Source organism: Gossypium hirsutum, chromosome D09, assembly GCF_007990345.1.
Source record: "Gossypium hirsutum isolate 1008001.06 chromosome D09, Gossypium_hirsutum_v2.1, whole genome shotgun sequence".
Lineage (NCBI taxonomy): Eukaryota > Viridiplantae > Streptophyta > Magnoliopsida > Malvales > Malvaceae > Gossypium > Gossypium hirsutum.
The window spans coordinates 40,533,678-40,557,162 of record NC_053445.1 but is presented as its reverse complement, the minus strand read 5'-3'; the positions used below and the strand labels follow the sequence as shown (position 1 = coordinate 40,557,162).

The following is a 23,485-nucleotide window of genomic DNA, read 5'->3' as shown; positions in this document are numbered from 1 at the left end:
TGACGTTTTATTGATTGCCAATGTCGCGTCATCATATTCTAACGACATTACAAAAAGATATCAAAGTATGTAACATATTCAAAATTTAGGTATGAATCCGTCATGTTCAAAGGATATGCAAATATTAGGAAAAGAAGATTATATAGTAAAGTATTTTAAATTGTAGATCAACTAAAATAATTTTACCCTTTCTTTTCAAAAAGATGCTTCTCTTTTTACTTTCCCCCCAAATTGGTTTAATTAAGGAAAGGTTCCAAGAAGAATCTCAAATGCACCTACTTTTCACTCATTCCTCTTAATTCGTATATTACAAGAAATAAATATAAAGCTGTGTTTGTGAATTCAAAGATTTAAATGATTTGATTAGCCATCCATAATTGGAATGATAATTAGCTTCAAATCCAACTTTTTAGTTTGATTTGCCATTTTAATATGATGTTGGGCTTCAAATTCTGTAATCAGAGGCCATATTTTCTTTTGGACATGTAAATAGCAATGCTATAATTTATCTTCCTTTCAATTTTAAAGAGAATTTGATTCTCTCTCTCTTCAGTTTCCATGGTTCACGCACATTTGACACCAACATCTGATCTTAAATCCCTTACTTTCATAAATTATGCGTTCACGAAATCTCTACCCACTTTAGAGTAGAGTTACATGATTTCTCAAACACTAAGCTTTGGGTGGAAATCAGAGCTTACAAATGGTGCTGTAAATTCATCTAGACATGCCATTCTGATTCGTTCCGGTGTTGCGGGATTATCAAGCGGAAACCACCCTGTATGACCTGTTTCTGCTCTGGCAGCTAAAATCGCGTCTTTGATGGCGAAGAAAACAGATGAAGCCATAAAAAACGGAGGCTCCCCAACAGCTTTTGATGAGTGAATGGCTTTTACATTTGGATTACCCTGCCCATCAGCACATAAACACATAAACAAAAGACTTCAGATTATCTATAATACATGGTGGTAAAGCACAAAGTTCAGCTGCAAATGGAATCAGATACATCCCACAATGATTAGTCTCTCAGTAATTATCCAAAAAAAGAACATATATATATATGTATATCTCATAGCTACTCATATTCTACATGGGACACATCCCACACTGAAAAGCCTTCAATTCCTCCTCTTCCAATCAAACTCTACAATTTATCTATGATAAATCAAATAAGCAATCTTTTTTTATCTATTTTAGTATCAGAGAAAATATAAAAAGAATTTTTAAACAAAGATGTCTACTTGCATCAACAACATTGCTCCATCAATCTTCTTTTTTCATGTAAAAAGGAAAATTACCATGATAGCAGCTATGTCATGGGCTGTGTAAAGTTAAACAAAGACAACTCTCACTAGTTCTACCATCCCTTTAAACATGTTTGCAGATGACTAACATCCTTAAAAGAGAAACAATTTTCTTTTAATTCCTAGTTCCCAATCTGGCTTTCAGATGAAACACTGATATGGTGTTCAGAAAGAGAACAAAAATGAACAAAAACAATTTCGTATGGACATACACCACTTTAGAAGCAAATTTACCTTCAATAGAGAAACATTAAACTTGAATGGAACATCGTTAAGAGAAGGGATTTTGTAACTTCCAGGCCCACATGTATACAAGCAGCCAGGTGGAATCCATTTATGAGCTGCATCACCCCACTTAAGTTCTTCCAAGGCAACCCAACCCAGACCTTGGATAAATGCTCCTTCAACCTGCACCAAGAAATCAACATGTTAAAACATTAGCTTGTCAATGAGAAAAACTTAAAGGCTGGAAGTCAATGACCAGTAATTAAACAAATAAAGGGGGATATAACATATATGAGTTTTAGTTAACATATTCCCTTTATTGTTTCTTGTTTTGAACAGGGACTCAATGCTACTAGCTATTACTAGAACACCATGTTCACATTAACCTGCTTTGGGAGACACAGTATGACTACTTTTCTAATAAAGGAAGCACATAAAACACCATTCTCATTGCTTCTACATTCCATCCATCTCTGAACCAATATTTCTTCGCTTTATACATGTATAACTACAATCATATGCTAGTATGTTTAAGTTACTTCTTGAAAACTATATTTGTAATATGACAAAAACATTCAGAATCTCAGAACAATTACATATCCAAGAAAAGCCAAAGAGACGGTCATATTAAGCTTTTTCACGGTGAATAAACATTTCAATTTGAAAAGTATGATAAAGAAGCAAAGGAATAAACCTGGCCAACATCAATTGCTGGATTGAGAGAATATCCTAGATCCATGAAAATATTTGCGGTTCTAGTGTGGAAATCTCCAGTCAATGTATCAATTTCAACCTCAGCGAATGCAGCTCCATAGGTAAAATAACTGAACGGCTTTCCTTTACCGGTGCTCCAATCAAAGCCAATATTAGGCGTGATATAAAATCCATGGGCAGAAAGGTCTATTCGCTCCAAGTAACATGCAGTGACCAGCTAGGCAAAATTAAAAGAATACCAAAGCATGTCACAAACATTAACTTGTGTTTCTTTACTAAATGGACATCAAATATCGACTACCATCACTTTACCAAATAACTGCATCATCAAACTCCCCTAAAGCTCAGTCAAATAAGCCTTAATTAACTGATTTTTTTTCTTTTAAATGCCAATGCCCTCAACTTGAAAACATATGCATCAATATGAGAAAGTAAGTGATTTGTGGAATGAAAAGTAGAAGACCAAAATCTAAAATTTGTTATCTCAACTTTCCCTACAAAATAAACCACTCTGGATAAGTAGTTCCAGCTTAACCTTTGGTCTGAAAAACTATGGAATCAACTAAATTATACCAAAGATAACGAGTATCAATCATACTAAAGCCCATTTTATTAACTTTGTGATAGTACAATTTGCTTACAAAATACAGCAAAAGGAAAGGAACCTATCAACTTTGGCCACAACCTTCATAAATGCTTACCACTATTCAACGGGAGGAGGCTGGGAAGAAGTTCTAAAAAATAAATTATTCTTTAAAACAGTAGCGTAGACAATAATATGCAGTAATTTATATGAAAAATACAGACAAAATAATACCTCAGCAAAAGAACCAAAATTATGCTGAGAAGCAATTGGTTCCATACGTGCCTTTATCTGCTCACATGCATCCAAAGCTGCAGCAGCATACATATCAGAACTAGCAGAAGCTGCTGTTGGAGAAGCATTAGGAACCTATCCAGCATAAGACAGATGCAACAAGAAATTAGAAAATAGTATACTACGGAAATGGTTATTAATGTTCACAAGACAGGTGACTAATATAAACAGAAGTTAATACCATCTAATGACAAGAGAACACAGTTCTCGACTTAAGCCAATCTTTTATGTATTCCTGGAATTACTGATAATGCAAGCTTTAGGCTGCCAGACTAGTTTGTCACATTTATTTGTAACCCACACATCAATATACCATTTCATGTTTCAGCTATAAAATTGAAGATTAAATATATCTACAGTTGATGATAACGAAGCAAAGATGTAATGGATCAACAGAAATGTATCCTGAAATATTTGAAGCAGGGAAACTATTAGAAATCTCTCTTCATGTTAGGGTTCAGTTAAAACTTCTATCATCAAATTTTAGGTGACATCATTGACCTCCCAAAAACATCTGTGATTTTGAGTGTCACGAACACTGAAATGGTATGCTTTATAAATTGGTTTAGATTCAGTCTTAGTAACTTCTTATTTCATGGTACTGTTATCATCTTGCTGAGGCCAAGGACCCATGAAAGGCCGCCACATAAACGTAAATTAAAAATTTGTGAAGACAGCCAATGGTAATACTGCAATGTTTCCCCTGGGGTTAGCAAATGGTAATTCAGGTAAATATAAAAAAGAAAGAACTGCAATGTTGCAGACTTAGCTTTCTACCTTGTCAGTACTTGTCTCTGATATAAAGACTGAACTGAGAGGGATATTGAAGGCAGATGCAGCAACTTGAGCAACTTTTGTATGTAAACCTTGCCCCATCTCAACACCTCCATGTGTAACTAAAACAGTTCCATCAGTGTAGACATTAACAAGAGCTCCCGCCTACAGTGATTGGAAACATATTTACACAATAAAAATTCATGATCATTGAGATAACAACATGATTCTGAAAGAAATACATAGTGATAGGCCATACTTTACATAGCAAACACATTGTTTCTTTCATATTATGTACATGTATAATTTTTCTTTATTTTATATATTGTTTACTTTTAAGTAGAAAATTGTATTCATCTTGACAGGCAACAGAAATACTTGCATGTTATCATATGCCTGAAATATCTAAAGTTGAAATCGGAATTCAGGACCCAACCATATTTGATACCACTCCAAGAAAAACTATGCAACTAATAAAGAAATTATAAGAATAAATTTTGAGATGCTGCAGTACACATAAATTCCTAGCTACATGTATGCCTGCTGTACATCTATTAGAAAGAGGCTCAAAATGTGCTTTACTTGACCTCATGTATGCCTGCTCCCTGATATGCATTAGCTGTAGAGAAACTACAGGCATATTATTCCTAGGAAGATATCAATAAAACAAATATAGCCCACAAAAAAATTGTAGACACAAAATCTGTACATAAAAACAACCCTAAATAGGTAGTTTCAAATGTTACCTGATTCATAAACTTAGTTGTAAAGGATATGCCAAATTTCGTTGGAATCATAGCAATACCACGCTTCTTCCACCGATTATGAAGATTAAATCCATCAACTTCTTCTCGAACCTTCAGAAAGTCGCAAGATACTTTCAGCTCATTCCAGATCGGAGCCAGAGTACAGTGTTCTAATTGTTGACCATAATGCAATATTGATCCTTCACCTTGAAAGTTAATCTCCTGATCCAATTTCCAATAATGAGTCATTATATCATTTTTTTAAATGCGCCATGATTGAGTAATAAAGCAACATAAATATAAAACTTACCCTAATCTCTTCTGGACTCTTTTTAAGTTCTAAAGCAATTCTTTGAATCCAATTCTCAGCTATAAGCATACCTTGAGGACCACCAAATCCTCGGAATGCAGTGTTACTTGGAAAATTAGTGAAGCAAACACTTCCAAAGATTCTGACATTTGGTATCTCATAGACATTGTCTGAGTGAAACATAGCACGCTCAAGTACCGCAAGGGACAGATCCAGTGAATTTCCAGCGTTATTGTAGATTTCAAGATCCAAAGCCAGAACCTTTCCCTTATTTGTAAATCCAACCTAGATGAAGTAATTTTATTCTACCGTTAGGCTATGAGATCATAAAAATAAAGTCAAGTACAGAAACGTGCAAATAAAATGAGTGCAACTGGTGGAATTCACCTGGGTTGTATAAACAACTATAATCTATTCAAAGATGCTCAAGGCCAAAAGGTTTTTTCACTTCCTCTTATTTTCACAATTAAAAGATTTAAACACAGACCAAAAACAAAAAAACCAAAAAGAAAAGAAAAGAAAATAAAAGAAAAATAAATATACCAAACTATTACAATATTGAAATGTTTCAGTAGATTGATCCATCCTTTTATCACACTAAGTGGTCAGTACCTTGTACTTTCCGAGAAAGCTATGGCGCTGGCCCGTTGTAATCATGTCTATATCTCTATCTAGTGTTAATTTCACGGGTCTATTCATCAGATAAGATGGCACAGCCGCAGCAGCAGCAAGGAAAGCTGATCTAGTCTCCTTTCCACCAAATCCACCACCAATCCTTTTAGTTTTACAAACTACTTTAGACATAGGAAGACCAAGAACATGAGAAACATATTTCTGGTGCTTCTGAGGGGCCTACACATAAATAATGACAAAATCACACTATATCCCAAAAATATAATGAAAAAAGATGTAAAGAGAAGCCATAATATAAAGCATTTAGTAGACAAAGCACTTGAAAAAGCATCCTTAACGCAGGAGCTTAATTTTATAATGTTTTATTTTATTATTTCACTATATTTCATAATATTTAGTTTAAAGTATTAGATATCATTTTTGGACAGCTAGGATTATTATTTCTAGGGGGTAAGTCTAGGATTAATAATAAATCTTTATTTGCAAGAAAGTCTAATATATATATGCTGTAACAGATTTCCAGCAACAACTTTTCTGATTATTATCTTTGAATTAATAAAGAAACCTAGAGGTTTTCTATAACCCTCAGTTTTCTGGAGTTTCAACTTGTTCCCTACTTGTTTGTTCAGCCTAATTCCATTGGTTCTCTGCTGGTTTTTTTTTCCTCAAACCACTTCAATCCTACTTACCTTTTAGGTTAGGAAAGAATATGAGCAGAACCCACATGCACATAATGAACACAATGGGGAAAGAAAATACTAATAAACAAGGGAAACTAAATAAGACAAGCAAATCAAAGAGAAAAATTACAAGCCTGGTAGCTAACAAAATAGACTCAAATTAGGAGCTGTAAAAGACACAACACTATATACACGAGCTGAAATTAGGACGTGTAAAATATTAACCCTGTATTGGATCCTCTATCCAAAGAGTTACTACAGCAGTATGGCCTTACTTAAAGAATGGGTCTGAAATAACATTGCTGTTTTAAAACTCTGGAAAGCCTCTGATGTCACTCATAAGCATTCCTAGATTCTACCAAGTTTTATATCTTGAATTAATTAGCTCAAAAACATGTTGAGGAGAATTACTGGTTTTGTTTCGGTACATAATTACTGGTTTTATGAGTCACTTCATATGCACAACAGTTGCAATCAACATTACTGAGTTTAGAAATGCTGAGTGCTGAATAAAAGGTAGTGATCAATCAACAATATCCCTGCATAGAGATGGGAGAACTGGTTCATAATTTAAAATGCCCTAACTACGGTACATGCTATATAATATGTCATTTTTGAACTTTTCACCCATTATTTATCCACATTTCCCTACATCTACATTTCTAGCACATAAGAATTCCCAGTTATTTCATGAAAAATGAAATAGCAGAACATTTCTAATAATCTAATTGGTAACTGTTAAAAGTGGAATACTGAATTTTATAAATAATTTGAGTCAAGAAAGAGATTCTATGCTTTATCAAATTTTATCTAATTCAATCCAAGCAGGACAGATGAATAAAGAAATATAACCAATGAAATTATAAGTTTTGGTATTCTTACTTGAGTGGATGAAATCATATGAACTTCATTGCCACTGTCCAGAGTCCAAATTAAGCTGCTATGTGGCTCCAAATAGAAGTGTTCTTGACCACCCACTTGAACCTTCCCCTCTATGATCATTTCACATTGATCTGATTGGAAACAGAGATCTACATCCCCTTTTTTCAGACACTTCTGCGAGTTGGGATGAAAACTTTCTGCTCTGACTGCATCCTCTATTGACAAGATTGCTGGGAGCTCTTCATACTCCACATGAACTTTTCTTGCTGCTAGTTTAGCATTCTCATGGGTTTCAGCCACAACAATTCCTATAACCTGTATAAATTATAAAAGCAGTTTGAATGCGATGTGTTTAAAAAACAAATCAAGCAATTCAGTTGGCTCTCCTCAGATTAGTATGAGTTGACTATTGAAGTTTAGCCTAAGAGTTATCTCAAGCTTCCACTGGTACTGCGTGGATGTCACATCTGATGTACCTTTAGTAGTGAAGGGCTAAAGGTTGGTTTCAGTTGCTTTGTCAAGCACACAAGGAAACCTGTCTCTATCCTCTCAAGGTTTGTGAAGGATTGCCACGAAGAATTATTAAACAAAATAAGTTGTATTCAATAAGCTCTTTTACCTGCCCCACACAAGTGACAAATTCTGAAGCAAATAGCTCCTCATCCAAGACAACTGGTCCAATTTTATTACTACCAGGAACATCCTTGGCAAAGAAGATGCCAGCAAATCCGGGTGAAGCCTTGGCACCTGAATCATCTATGGATAATATTCGAGCATGAGGCTTTTTGCTCAAAACTAATGCTGCATGCAAACCATTAGGAGGCATTGGTGAGTCATCAGCATATTCTGCCTGTCCAGTAACCTGATGACATGATACCATGAACACTGTCATGAAGATAATGCTGGAGATAAAACTCGGTGAAAAGTAAGAATCAAAAGCACTTAGTCAATATCTGTTAACAGCAGGAGAGAGTACTATGCAATCTGTTGCTAATGATGTGTCCAGGTGGCCTAATACAAAAAACATAAAGAGAGCACAGGAACCAAATAGAGCTTGGAACAGTAAAATTTGATTTTGTCAGCCATCATCCAATACAAGAAAAAAATTTCATACACATAGGTTTAAGAATGCAAGCATCAACAGCAGGGTACACATATGTGATCAGTAACAAAACATCAGAAACTAGCATAATTCTAAAAGAAAATATAACCAGAACCCTTCATTTTGAACTCTCCACTTAAAATTGGTTTAAATAACCTTGAAACTACAAACCCAGTAGTAAGAAGTATAGCTTGTGAATTTGCATACCTGAAGCCTGGATGATAGATGAACCTCAGGTGAACCTACAGATGTTCCATGTTTCCTGATTTCATAGTCCTGACTTGCAACTAGTGGTAGGCGGTGGAATGACTTTATAGCTGACAAATCTGATAATGATACACTTTCCTTAATGGATTTCTTTCCCTCAATTTGATGTGAAACCCAAAGGAAAAATTTAAAGAAGAAGCTAAGGGTCAAAGATTTTCGAAACTCCACCATCCCACCAGGAGCATCTTCCTTGAGCACAATATCAGTTCGTAAGACATTCAAAGCACCCTGTAGCACATCCTGGTTCCATTTCTTTCCAATTAAAAATTCTTTTGTTTTAATTGCACATAAAGAGAGTGGTGCCACCCCGCCATAAGCAACTGATGCATCTGAAATAACCCATTCTTCACTTTTCTCCTGCAGACAGACACGCATTCCAGCATTCACAATAGCAATATCATCATCCCTTCTATGTGCCTGTTTAAATTCTTTGACATATTCAAAGGGCCTAGTCCAAGGTAAGAATATTGACAATAATATTTCGTTACTGGTCAAATCCACTTTACGGTAGCCAAGGAAGAAATTTTCTGCCAGAGTGGTTCTAATATTTCCATTGCAGTCAATGATTCGAAATTTTGCTCTAGCGGCAATCCAAAGTGGGTTTAAGTCTGAAATTGGACTAGCTGTACACACATTTCCTCCAACAGATGCAACATTTCTTATTTGAGTCCCAGCAAACCACTTCAACTGCTCAATGAAAACTTTGCATGCTGATGTTTCATTAGCAGGACGTTGAGTTATAACCTCTCTAAATAAATTTAAGAGTTCAGTCAGTCTTACTGCAGAACCTATCTCTATTCCATCATCCTTAACATTTATAATATTGAGTTCAGGAACATGTGCAACAGAGATCAAAACTTGATATGGCATTCTCTTCAGCCTCATCTCAATACCAACTTCAGTATTACCTACTAACAATTTAGCATTTGGGTATTTCTCCTTCAACTCAAGCACATCGTTCACCGTTAAGGGACGGTACCATTTAAGCCCTCCCAGTCCACTCAAATTTAAAGGAGTTAATCTCCTTCGTAACAGCTCAGGAGGAAAAATAAATTCCTTGTCTGTATATGCGCTTCCATCTACCTCACTGTAAGAGATAGGTTTATATCTAGTACTACAAATAGGTTGTTCATTGGTGCCTATATCATGTACAGCTTTTGACCCACATGAACATGGCTTACCTGTTGAAGGGCAAATAAACTCACCTTCCTGAAGGCTAAGTGAAGATATATCAGTATATAATGCATTATTGGTTTTGGAAAAAACCCGAAATGCATCAACAATCGGTCTGTAACCAGTGCAACGACACAAGTTTCCAGCAAGAGATTCTTCAATTTGCTCTTCAGTAGGAGGTGTTTCACTAGACCGCAATAATGCATACAATGACATGATAAATCCAGGAGTGCAAAATCCACATTGGGAGCCGTGAGAACGTGCCAATGATTCCTGCAGAAATCCATGAAAGTCACAATGAAATAGCTGAACATTCTTTCCTTTAAGGATTCTAGTTGGTTTTTAAAGCATATCTCTTAAGTTCAAATAATTTGAACCAGACATACTTTAATTTCTCTTATCTTTCCCATGACATTAACAATATTTTCATCAAGCTAAGTTTTAGGAAAAAATGGAATTTAGAAGCATCATTGCCATATATTACATCTAATTAGACACCAGATGCATTTCTTGATTACATACGCTCATGTTATGCAATCAGCAATCTTGATTACAAAAGAAAAGTTAAACTTGATGCAGAATTTGTATAGTGTACCCAAAACAACAGAAGAATACAAGATATTCTCTCACATATACCACAAGCAATCAAAATACCCCTTCACTCTTCAACCATGATCTACATGCCATACAAATAAAATAGAGGTCCAGCCAAGATTTAAGCCAATTTCTATAAATAGAATTAAAAGTAAGCACCATTAAGAGCATGCCAACAGAAGAAGGAACATATATTACTTGTATGGGGTGCAAGCCACGTTTGTGGTTCCCAAGTCCCTCCACTGTAATAACATGCATTCCTTCTACAGAATAAAGAGGAGCCAAGCAGGCATTGACAGCATAATGCCTGAAATAAGTTTTCAAAGCATTTATCTTATATAGATTCTGAGAAATGGAGGAAAGCATTTAGTTACATCATCATAAAAATTTGGAAGAAAGAAGGCAGATAGAAAGACTCACATGCATTTCTTTGTCTTTCTGTCGTAATGAGAAATCATCACAGTACAAGCCCCACAACCACCTTCACCGCAGCCAAGCTTCGTTCCTGTCAATCCAATGTCTTTACTGACCAAAAGAACCTGATTAGGTATTTGCTACTCTACTTTCTGGTTATAACATTAAAAGGTAAAAACACATAAAAGAGGAAGAGAGAATGGAGAGAATAAAATGAATAAGAGAAACCACAACAGAAACTAATAACTTATATTGAGAAAGGATATCTGGAACATCCTACTCCAGAATCTAGTCCTTACAAGTATTAAAATGTTTAATTAAACAGAATATATATATGTTAGAAATAGGCTTTTTCTATTATATTTTCTCACAAGGAATTACACTAATATTTATATACATAATGAGCCTAACTTAGGAAATTCTATACTAGGAAAGAGACTAATTCTAGGGATGCTGTCCCTTAAAAACAGCCTTAAAGTTCGGGATAACAATTAATAAAATATTTACAAAATCCTATCTTACACACTCAAGATTCCTTATTAGGAAACTGTAATCTGACACTCCCCCTCAAGCTGGGAAGTGGATATCATCCATTCTCAGCTTGCTTACTAGTTTCTGAAAGATCTTCCCAGATAATCCTTTGATAAGTATGTCTGCCAGTTGACCATCAGTGGACACAAATGGAGTGCAAATTAAGCCACTGTCAAGTTTCTCCTTTATAAAATGTCTGTCAACCTCAACGTGCTTCGTACGATCATGTTGAACTGGATTATGTGCAATATTGATAGCAGACTTATTATCATAATTCAACTTCATTGGACATTCCCACTTGATCTTCAAATCTTCCAAAATAATTTTCAGCCATAATAATTCACAAATTCCAAGAGCCATCGCCCTAAATTCAGCTTCTGCACTAGATCTAGCCACAACATTCTGTTTTTTACTCCTCTAAGTCACAAGGTTGCCTCCTAGAAAAGTGCAATAGCCCGAGGTTGATCTTCTATAAACCATAGACCCTGCATAATCTGCATCAGTACAGGCTTCAAGGGTTAAATTCTCCCCTTTGTTAAATAGGATTCCTTTGCCTGGAGTGCCTTTTAAGTACTGTAGAATCTGATACACAGCTCGAAGATGTGATTCTTTGGGGTTGTGCATGAACTGACTTACAACACCAACTGCATAGGCAATATCCGGTCTAGTATGTGACAAGTAAATGAGTTTCCCCACAAGTCTTTGATATGAACCTTTATCAACTGCTACATCTTCTAATGCATCTCCAAGTCTGTGGTTCACCTCTATGGGTGTCTCTGCTGGTTTACATCCCAACTTGCCCGTCTCTGTCAACAAATCAATTATGTATTTTTGCTGAGATATGAAGATTCCTTCCCAAGAGTGTGCTACTTCAATACCAAGGAAATATTTTAACTTACCAAGCTCATTGACTTCAAATTCTTTTACTAGGCATTTCTTTAAATTTTCCATTCCTTCCAGATCATCACCAGTCACTATAATGTCATCTACATAGACTAATAAAGCGGTCATTCCCCCTAAAGATGAGTGTTTTACAAACAAAGTGTGATCTCCTTGACTCTGTTTATACCCCAACTTGAGCATTACTTTGATAAATCTTTCAAACCAAGCTCTCGGGGACTGTTTTAGTCCGTACAAAGCCTTTTTTAGTCTGCAAACTACCTGTCCTGTATTTGGACCGAATCTTGGTGGAACATCCATATAGACTTCCTCCTCAAGATCACCATGTAAAAAGGCGTTTTTGATGTCAAATTGCTGTAATTTCCAGCCTCGGTTAGCAGCAAGTGACAACAACACTCTCACAATGTTCATCTTTGCAACAGGGGCAAATGTCTCAAGGTAGTCTATTCCATACATTTGAGTGTACCCTTTAGCAACCAATCTTACTTTGTACCTCTCCAAAGAACCATCTGACTTATATTTCACTATGTACACCCAACGACATTCAACTGGTTTCTTTCCTCTCGGTAATTTTACCAAATCCCATGTCTTATTTTTTTCAAGGGCTTCCATTTCAATTTTCATGGCATTTTTCCAATTTTCATCATCTAATGCCTCGGATACAGTTTTGGGAATGGAGATAGAATTTAGGCTAGTAAGAAAGGCTTTGTGGTTATGGGACAAATTTTTGTAAGACATGATTAAGTACAAGGGATGTTTTGTGCAGGCTCTAGTTCCTTTTCTAATAGCAATGGGAAAATCATAGTCTCTCTGATCTGAATTTTTAGTAGTATTCAAAGTAGGTTCAGCAATTACCTCAGGTTGTAGAGTAGCAGGTTGTATATCCAAAGAAGATGATTGAACTTGCACCGGTGCCTTCTTCCTTGAGTAAACCAGTAAAGGACGAGTAGTGTCCTGAATCCCTTTTTGTGATTAGGGTGTATTAGGCTCTCTTTCGGGTTGCATAGGTTCAAGTTGGGCAGGCTGGTTGGTACGCAATGACTGAGTGTTTGGCTGCTGGACAGGAGCTGGAAAATCAAGAAGAAAGAATTCTCTATCCTTATCTTCTATGAATAAGATCTCCCCCTGAAGATAAGGACGAGTAAAGAAATTCTCTTGTTTTGCAAAAGTAACATCCGCTGAAACATAAAATTTTTTGGTGGCTGGATGATAGATTTGTACCCTTTTTGTGTAGAAGAATAACCGAGAAAGACACATTTGACAGCTCGTGGATCGAGTTTTCCCCTAATTTGAGAATGTACATGTACAAAGGCAACACATCCAAATATTTTGGAAGTAAGATTTGAGGTATTGAAATCAGGAAAGAATTTTGCTAGAACTTGCGTAGGACTTTGAGATTCAAGGACTTTTGTAGGCAATCTATTTATCATACGAGTAACAGTTAAAACAGCCTCCCTCAGTATTGTTTAGAGACATTTTTTTGAAACAAGAGAGCTCTGGTAATAGCTAAAATGTGACCATTCTTTCTTTCGGCAACACCATTTTGTTGGGGTGTGCTAACACAAGATGACTCATGTATAATGCCTTTTTCTTGAAAATATGGGGAGAGAAATTGATTGAAATAGTCCTTGGCATTGTCTGAAACCTTTTTATTTCAGCTCCAAATTGTGTTTTGATCATGTTGTAAAAGGTTGAAAAGACAGACCTTAAATCAGATTTTTGTTTTAAAAGAAAAATCCAAGACACACGAGTACAATCATCAATAAAGGATACAAACCACCGAGCCCCATAGATGTTTGAAATAGTGGATGGTCCCCAAATATCACTATGGATAAAAGTAAAAAGGAGCAGATGTTCTTTTATTGCTTACCGGAAAAGAGGTACGTTTATGTTTGGCAAGTTCACAGACATCACAATGGAATTTTTCAACAGTTATCCCTTTGAACAATGAAGGAAACATAATTTTAAGGACTCTAAATGATGGATGAACAAGGCGGAGGTGATGGAGCCAAATTTGGTCTTTATTGGTTTTAACAGATTTGGATATGAAAGATAATGGTGAGGAATTCAGAGCACTAACTTCTCCACTGGATTCTTCAAGATAGTATAGGCCATTAACTTCCGTAGCATGTCCAATCATCCTCCTCGTATTCTGTTCCTTAGCATGTCTAGCTATCCTTCTATATGTGCTCACCCTTGTTCCTTTGGTTGTCCACCGGTTTCTGAAAAAAAAAAATTTAATTGTCTGTGGCTTCCCATGGAGCTTCTAGCATTTTTCTTTAGTGTGACGGGATTTTTTACAGTAGGTGAACCATACAGACTTCCTTTTAATGGGCCTTGTAAGTTCTGTCTGCCTACTATCTTCGCTAGTTGGTTGCTCCAGGCCAAATCTCCTCTCATGTACAGCTTTTGTAGCTAAGACAGAACTATCCACTTGACTATTCTCAATCATAACTCCTCTTCTTCCTTCTTCAGCACGAACAATCGTGATTGTCTCATTTAGTGACGATAGCTCCTCTTTTCCAAGTATTTGGACTCTTACTGCATCAAACTCAACATTTAGTCCAACAAGAAAATCATAAATTCGATCCTTTTCAACGAACCTTTTCAGGAGTGCTGCATCTGCACTGCACTTCATCTGAATGCACTGGTAATGATCCATCTCTTGCCATAAGCTTTGCAACAGATTGGAATACTCCGTGATTGACTGACTTCCTTGCTTGGTAGATGAAATCTTAGTCTTGATTTCATAGATTTGAGCAGCATCTCGAACTTTAGAATAAGTTTGCTTCACAGCCTCCCATATATCTTTGGATGTGTTAAGAAACATGCATGTATCACTGATTTCTGGCATCATAGAATTCCATAAGCAAGACATTACCATAAAGTCTTGTTCATCCCAAGCATCAAACTTAGGATCTCTTTCTTTAGGTCCCGTTTCAAGTAAGTGACTCAGCTTTCCTCTTCCCTTCAAGAACGTGCGAACCAGCTGAGACCACTTCAGGTAATTCTTCCCATTTAACCTGTAGGCTACTTGGATGTTCTGCAACTCACTTGTTGGGTTGGAGTTGTTCATAGAGACTTCTGAAATATTCCCATTGATATTGGTTTGGACAATTTCAGCCATATTTCTTTTGAACAAAATATACAGGCTTGAGGGTTGAGCGGGAGTTAAAAAAAATGCCAGACAAAAGAAAAAATTCCCAAAAATCGGGCTAATCTGATACCATGTTAGAAATAAGCTTTTTCTATTATATTTTCTCACAAGGAATCACACTAATATTTATATACATAGTGAGCCTAACTTAGGAAACTCTATACTGGGAAACAAACTAATTCTAGGGATGCTGTCCCTTAAAAACAGCCTTAAAGTTAGGGATAACAATTAATAAAATATTTACAGAATCCTATCCGATACACTCAAGATTCCTTATTAGGAAACTGTAATCTAGCAATATATATATATATGAGGTTCTAGAGGAAATGATATATGCATTTTCCACCAAATAATTCAGCTTCAGCTTCATACTGAATCAAAGGATAATGCAAAGTTGGGAAAAAAGTGAAGACCTCAACAGGAACCAACAAACTCAGAAAACTATTACTCTACAAGACACATAAACTTAGCAGTAACCACTAACCAAAGATATAACTCAGATGATATACTTCCTCAATGAAAAGGAATTATGCAAAGTAATTTAAGGTTCTAAAGTAAACTGTTTTAACAGACCCATAACCATCAAAAGAACCAAACTTAACCATTAGAAAAAGTGTAAAAGTTGAAATGTAAAAATGAAGAACCATATATATCTCAAATTAAATAACCATTAAAATTCAGAACACTACGCTCTCTGCCTAAAGAAAACATAATATCTGTTAGAAGGCAATTTGCAAAATATTAGAAGCTTCTGACACAGCAAGCAGAACATAATGGAAAGGTAGGATTAACTTGAGCTATTAAGTCAGTTTATACAATAAGTAAAAGAATCTTGCAATTAATCCTATAAATAAGTCTTCCATGTATTTTGTTATTCCAGAATGAAATATCCCTCCAGCATCCCAACAGTATCAACATGGTGAACAAGACACAATCTTCCCTAAAAAATAGGTGATGAATTGAAAGTATACATAGTGAAACACTTTATAGACAACTTGAGTAACAGGTACAGTTGATGAAAAAGAAGAAAAATGTCCTACCAGATTCTTTTAGCTTGCAGGTAACTAAAGATTCAAACTCTCTAACTCCAGTTTATAGGCACTCAAACATTTTCATGAACCTAATCATGATTTCGACTGAAAAGTAATGAGAAAGACTGATTAGTTAATTAACTGGTGAATCCAAGTTACCCTAGATGCTCGAATTAGAAAAATGTAAAAATGTAATCGAAGTTTCTATGATTCTTGTTCAATCCATGGACTTGGAAACCAGAACTTGATTCCAAGAGAAATCTAGTTCTTATAAAAGAAACTAGCAGACCGATGAACTAAGCCCTACGCCCTACCTATCTTATGACTAACTATAGAATTAATTATAGTTTTCTGAACTAATTTTTTTTCTTTTCTTTCAGTTTTCTCTGATTTCTTGAAAACTAACAACACGTCATGAAATGAAACCAAGTTCAATATCTCTAACTTATCCGTTTGGACCCAAAAGTTTTAAACTTCAATTCCTATTTCCAGTATCTCCAGAAAAGGTAAACAAAGTTCAGTACTGCAATAACGCAATCGAACGCCACTACAGATACTAGAAGAATAAATAATGCTTCCAGTAAGGCTAACATAGAAGTAGTAAGCTTAAATAAGCTCCACCCACTCTCAAATAACCGCGGGGGGGGGGGACTTCAACAAACGAAAAACACAAAAAACTGAAAGTAAGTTTTAACCCAAACTTGAAGTGAGCTGAGCTTGCAAGATTGAGAGGAAGAAAAAGAGAGGAAAAAAAAAAAGCTTTCCGATTCTTTTCTCCGATAATACTTTCAAGGAAAACCAAAAAAAATGGAACAAAAATATTATTACCTCTGAGGTACTCCAGCAGAGTCAAGTGAGCCAATCCATCAGGCAACACTTTGCGGACTCCATTAACGTATACGATAGCCTCCTTGGATTCCTCCCCAATCTGCCCCATTTCTTCTTCCTTCTTCAAAGACCCCATTTTGATAAGGATATGAAACCAGAAATAAATCAGCCCTGCGTAAGATCGAAAGTTAAAAATATTAATCGGGTTCAAGTGTTCAATTGAAATGATTGATTGTCAAAACATACAACGTCTTCGGTTAACCGGATAGAGACGTACTCCTTTTAGATGTGTATTGACGTCAACTTAATCGGAGGAAGATTCTCCCTGTATATTTTATTATTAACATCCATTTTACAATTTATGTTCTATTCTTGTAAGATTTTCAGACTTATATTAGTATATAAAAGTAATTTTTATTATATAAAAAATGATTGATTGAGTGATTAATATTATTATAAATATTTTTTATTTTTTATATAATATTTAAATAAAATAATTGAAAAATATTATTTGGATATAAGTATAAGATGGATAAATTTATATAAAAAAAACTTTTGTCTTTAATATAATTTTAATATAAAATATTTCCATGGATGTGTTAAAATATAATATTTTTTATTTACATTTAAAATATTTCAATTAACAAACATTAACAAAAATCATATAAAAATATCTAAATAAAATTTAAAAACTTCAAATTAATAAATTCAAAATAACTTAATTTTTTATTTCTTTATTTATATTTAAAATATTCTTCCTCCCATGCTTCCTTTTGATGGGCTCATGATTTGTATCCATTTATAATATGTTATAAATTTATCAATTTTATATATTTGAAATTTAATCCTTTATTTTTTATTTTTAAGAATTTTATCTCTTTATTTTTCAAATTTAAAAATTTAAGTTTACTAGTCATTGTCATTAAAATTCTTGTATAGATTCATTGGTAAGACATTTTGAAAAAAAAAATAGATTGGTCATGTTACAATAAAAATAATGTTGAAAATATCGATTAAGAGTTTTCTTAAAAAACTCATTCAAACTCGTTATGATAAAATAAATGTTTATTATAGTGTTATTAAGAAAAATTGACGTTTAACATTTTGATTTAAATAATTGACAATATTAACTATTTATACTAACTAGTGACATTGTAAAAGTAAAAGAATCAAATTAAATAATAAATTATAGTAGCATCATATTGGGGCTAAAACTAAAATTTGACTATCATCTTATAAAGAAAAATAAAACAAAAGGCGACCCCAAAAGAACTAGGTGAGTGGAAGACCGTTGTATTTTTTTTTGTGTGTGTGAAAAGAAAATATACTTTAAACTAGTTACAAAAACTATGATGTCCCCCTAACGGGGAGACTTCATACAAGTACACAATATGCTCCAAGTTTTGTATTTTTTGTATATTTAAAATTTAGTTCATATACTTTTATTTTTAAGAATTTATATTCTATTTTAAAAATTCATGTTTAAATATTAACATTGTTAGATTTTTTTTGTTAAATCTATTAGTGTGACATTCTAAAATTAAAAAAAAACTCACTATTTAATCATATGACAAAAATGTCATTGTAATGGATCTGAATTTAAAAGAGAATGGTGTTAAAAATTTTTAGTTTTTTAATTAGAATAAAGTATTTAGGCTAATTGATTACATTATAAATATTGGAATACCAAATTATGTTAAAAACTAAAATATAAAAATTAAATATCTAATTTGAGCATAGTATAGGGACATAAATTGAAATTTGACCATTTTTAAATAACTTCAAACGATAAAAGACAACTTTCGTATCTCTTCCGAGAGACATAACTTTCAATTGGAATAATTTTCAACTAATATATTTTAAATAGATATAACTATTAAAGTAAGAGCTACAATTATTCAAGTAACATCTCTTAAATTATGATGAGTGGTCATAATTCTTGATCAATAATCACAAGATATAATTTTTGATTAATTATATCTAGAATACAATAAATATTTAAAAATGTTCCAATATTTGGGTAGTTATTTCCAAAGCTGTCTCTTTTGGATGTTTAAGGGAGTCTCTATTGGCACTGATGGGCTACAGATCTCTCATCTGCAATTTGCAGATGACTTGACTCTGTTCTGCAGGTGACTAGCATTAAAAGAATCCTTGTATGCTTTGAGTTGGTTTCTGGCCTCAAGCTTGATTTAAAGAAGACTAGAATTTTTGGTGTCAACGTTGATGATTCTCACATACAGAGGTGGGCCTCGAATCTTAATTTCACTCCTGGTACCTTTCCCACTGATTATCTCGGCTTACTACTAGGTTGTAGGAATAACTCGGCTTCCTTATGGTGTCCCATTATTGAAAAGTTTCAGAACAGATTGGCTTATTGGAAATCTAAATTCCTTTCCACGGGGGGCAGATTGACACTCGTAAAGTCAGTTCTTTCCAGTCTTCCAATCTTCTATCTTTCTCTCTTTCAAATGCCTACTTCAGTCAACTCTCAACTCAACAATCTTATTGCAGAGTTCATTGGAGAGGCTACGGACAAAAGGGTGATTCATTGGGTAAAATAGGATCACTTATGTTTACCTAAGCTATATGACGGGCTAGGAATTATTGACTTGAAGGTTAAGAATGGCGCTCTCCTCAACAAGTGGCTTTGGAGATTTAGTATTGAGAAGAGTCACCTTTGGACTAGGGTCATCACAACCAAATACGAAAATTAATCGGCTCCTTTGCTTCCTGTTAATACTAATGCGGCTAATAAGTCGTGGATTTTGAGGAGCACCATCAAACCCCTCTCCTCTTCCTCTAACTCGTTTACTAAGGATATTAACTTTTATGTTGGCGATGGCAAGCTTATTGAATTCTGGTTTGATATATGGATTGGGAGCACTCTGCTAAAACTTGCTTTCCCTAGAATTTTTGCTTTAGCTGGCAAAAAGGAAGGCAATATCCATGAATTTGGATCTCGAGTGGCAACCATTGGCAGTGGTCTATTCCCCTCCGAAGGCCTCTATTTGACTGGGAACTCCAAGTCTGGGATGACTTTCAGCAAACTTTAAACAGCTGTAATATTGGACTTGCCCCCCTTTGACATTTTGAGGTGGTCACCTATTGCCAATGGCTTTTACAATCCCAAATATTATTGTGATATCTTGGCTATGAGAGGGGTTCCCCCTGATGATATTGGAGACACCTTTGGTGAGGGTTGCTCCCCCCCAAAAGTAGAATTTTTCATTTGAAAGCTGCTCCATGGTAGAATTCCTACTAAGCTTAAACTTTTGAAAAAAGGCATCACCTCCTTGTCTCCTACTATTTGTGCTCTCTGTCTCGATGAGGAGGAATCGGTCCACCACCTCTTTGTTCGTGTAGGATCACTTGAAGAGTTTAGCAAAACTGGTGTGCTGCGCGGGGTATCCATCTTGTCTTGCCTAAGGATCCTCGTTGGTTGTTTAGTATGTGGATCCATGCGTGTAATAATTGCCAGTCTGAGCCTGTGTGGAATATGTCTTTCTTTGCTATTGCTTGGACAATCTGGTTGCATCTTAATGAGGTTGTGTTTAACGGCAAACTGTGTGATCTTGATCAGCTCTATGACCTCACTGTTGTAAGAATCGGGTGGTGTTATGCTGAATGGCCAGGCTCCGTGGCTTCCACCTATGAGTTCCTCCTGTGTTCACCTTCTTTCAGTCCTCCATGTAAACCGAACATGAATATTTCGAATTGTCAATGGCGCCCAACTCCTTCTGGCTGCCTTAAATTTAACGTTGATGGGGGCTATTAGTGGCCAGTCTGGGGACGCTGTTATTAGAGGAATCATCAGGGAGGACAAGGGTGTATCAGAGATTTAAATTGCGGTCGCGGCCGAGTTTTCGGTCGCATTGCGTTTATCGCGGTTGCGGACATAACTTGATGGGGGCTATTAGTGGCCAGTCTGGGGACGCTGTTATTAGAGGAATCATCAGGGAGGACAAGGGTGTATCAGAGATTTAAATTGCGGTCGCGGCCGCGTTTTCGGTCGCATTGCGTTTATCGCGGTTGCGGACATAACGGATGCTATTGCGGTCATTGCAGGTATCGCGGTCGTGAATTTTTAAAAAAATTCACACAACTTATTGTAAAATATAATAGCGGTTTTCGCGGTAGCGGTTTTGGACAGTGCCGCTACCGCTATATAATGGCCGCTATTTCGGTAACGGACCGCTATTTAAATCTATGACCTGTGTATCTCTTATTACTTTTTCAAAGAGCATTGGGATATCGGATATTTTGCCTCAGCTGAATCCTTGGCAAACAAGGAAGCATGTTTGATTTTTTGTGCTTCTAGTTGGGTGCCCAATTTTAGGTTAATCATTGAATCCGACTACAACAATGCAATCAGCTGGCATCCAAAGCATGATTCAAGCCTGCCTAAGAATGCTCATGTATTAACATTGACTTCTAGCTCAGAAGCCAATAAGTTATTGATCGGTTGGAAAAATTGTAATTTTTTGGAAACTTTTAGGCATATTCTCGATTGATAAAGGTGGAGAGTTGAATCATAAAATTATGATTTTATATTCTACTCCATGAAACCTTTACAATGGTATATCATATGCTCAAAATAGTTTAGATTGATATTCAAAGTAAGTTACTTGTGAATATTTGTTGAGGAAAACAAAAACTTAAATCACACATTGGTTAAATACCAAATGTGAGATTTGTATATATATGAGAATTCACTTAATAAATGAATGATTAAATTTGAAACTTTGTCTCGGTCGAAAATTTTTAAAATTGATCCATATTGAATGCCTATAAAAGTCTAAAGTCCTCAAAATTTTTTGACATTCTCACACCAAGTTTATTTTGCTCGGGAAAATTCTTCTCTTTTTTCCTCCCCATATTTTCCAACGTTTCGGTGATAAAAGAATGCAATGTTTGTTCGTTGATCACTACAGATGTGCTACTGCTTCGGTCATCTTGTTGTTGTATTCTGGGAGACAGTTGACCAATGTTTCTCCAAGTACCATAGGAGTGGCCGAATCTATCTTAAGGAAACTGTATAAAATAGATCTCAACATTTAGTAAAAATCGATTCTTTTATTCGATTTATGATTTTCATTATCTTATTTATTGGTGTATCTGATATTTTAAATATAATTTTTTTTTATTTTATATAAATATCTATTTATTTATATATATACTTATTTGCTAACGTGTTTTTGTCAAACATGCACAATTTTAGCTTAATCATTGAATCCGACTACAACAATGCAATCAGCTGGCATCCAAAGCATGATTTAAGCCTGCCTAAGACAATGCTCATGTATTAACATTGACTTCTAGCTCATCCCTAGAGAAGACAATAACTTGTTGATCGGTTGGCTAAATCTGACATTTGTCGCTTTGAGGATCTACTCGTGATGGCTGCCCTTTGAGCTGGGTTCTGTGATATGGCTATCAATTCTGGCTCCTGGTCTGTTGCCTATTGCTGGCTCCATTTTTCCTGTTTCTTTATCAGATCTTGTTATTTTTGTTTCAGCCTGGTCTATTGTATGCGTCTCGTTTGCTGGCTGATGCTCGCAGAACTCCAGTTCCCGAGGCTTGTTAAAATATAGAAAATCTTCACCTTTCAAAGAAAATATTTATTCAAATATCATCTTCTTACAAGGACTCTGCAAATCAAATATCGTCTCATACTTAAACAGATTTGCATTACACAAAATTAAATGTTGTTACCATTTTGATGTTCTATTTTTGTTAGGGATGGCCTTTTAGTTTTATTTTGTAATAATAAAAATAAAAATATAAAATGAATTAAAAAAAAAAACAGAATAGGAAAAGTAAAAAAAGGAAAAAGGTGATTGGTGATTGGTGGGGCGTGGCCCTCACCATGCTGCCATGGTCATCCTTTGAGAGAGAGAATTGAGGGGAGAGTGGCACAAGGGAGCAGAAGCAGTGGAGAAAGAGAAAAGAAAGGAGGAGAAGAAAAAAGCTTGGCATTGTAGGTTATATTATGTTTTTATTTAACTTTGTTTGTATATTGGTTGAAGAATCTTTTAGAAAATGTGTTTGAGATTTTATTTGTTCTTTTTTTTCATGTTTTAATCTTAATACCTTATTTATTACTTTTTTTTTAATGCAAGGAATAAAAAAGAGATGACTGAACTTTCCATGGAAAAGAAGCACAAACTATTTTTAGTCTGATTTGCAAAGGCACTTGGGTTTAATTGTATATTATTGGATGAGATTTGTGTTTAACCCTTTGGAATTGATTATCAATATGAATTTTGTATTACTGTTGGATCAGATAAACATATGTATAGCCATTCGAGCTACTATCGATTTTATAATCAATTCAAATTAC

At 35.0% G+C, this 23,485-nt stretch overlaps 1 protein-coding gene across 5 annotated transcripts; it reads right to left on the bottom strand.

The window, feature by feature from the left end:
* Window positions 1-587: 587 nt before the first annotated feature.
* On the bottom strand, window positions 588-17,535 carry LOC107891396 (xanthine dehydrogenase 1). Of its 5 annotated transcripts, none has more exons than XM_016816182.2 (15): window positions 17,420-17,535; window positions 17,143-17,313; window positions 10,702-10,801; window positions 10,480-10,588; window positions 8,455-9,960; window positions 7,765-8,007; window positions 7,146-7,460; window positions 5,563-5,802; window positions 4,951-5,235; window positions 4,641-4,862; window positions 3,898-4,059; window positions 3,061-3,195; window positions 2,224-2,460; window positions 1,539-1,712; window positions 588-908 (listed from the first exon to the last, which is right to left on the bottom strand). In XM_016816182.2, exons 2-15 carry the CDS (start codon window positions 17,276-17,278, stop codon window positions 666-668), a joined length of 4,107 nt encoding a protein of 1,368 aa, XP_016671671.2. In that variant the 5' UTR covers window positions 17,279-17,313; window positions 17,420-17,535; the 3' UTR covers window positions 588-665. The 5 variants fall into 5 exon arrangements, with proteins under 5 accessions (XP_016671671.2, XP_016671670.2, XP_040956587.1 ...); XM_016816181.2 differs by having other exon boundaries at window positions 17,389-17,503; XM_041100653.1 differs by lacking the exon at window positions 17,420-17,535 and having other exon boundaries at window positions 17,143-17,397.
* Between the last annotated feature and the right edge of the window lie 5,950 nt (window positions 17,536-23,485).

Excerpts from the sequence above, each read along its gene's own strand:
- LOC107891396 (XM_016816182.2), bottom strand. The coding sequence starts at position 17,278 with ATGGGGTCTTTGAAGAAGGAAGAAGAAATGGGGCAGATTGGGGAGGAA. Across the intron at positions 10,589-10,701 it reads AGAAAGACAAAGAAATGCAT|GCATTATGCTGTCAATGCCT; the intron begins GTGAGTCTTTCT and ends AACTTATTTCAG. Across the intron at positions 5,236-5,562 it reads GCTTTCTCGGAAAGTACAAG|GTTGGATTTACAAATAAGGG; the intron begins GTACTGACCACT and ends TACTTCATCTAG.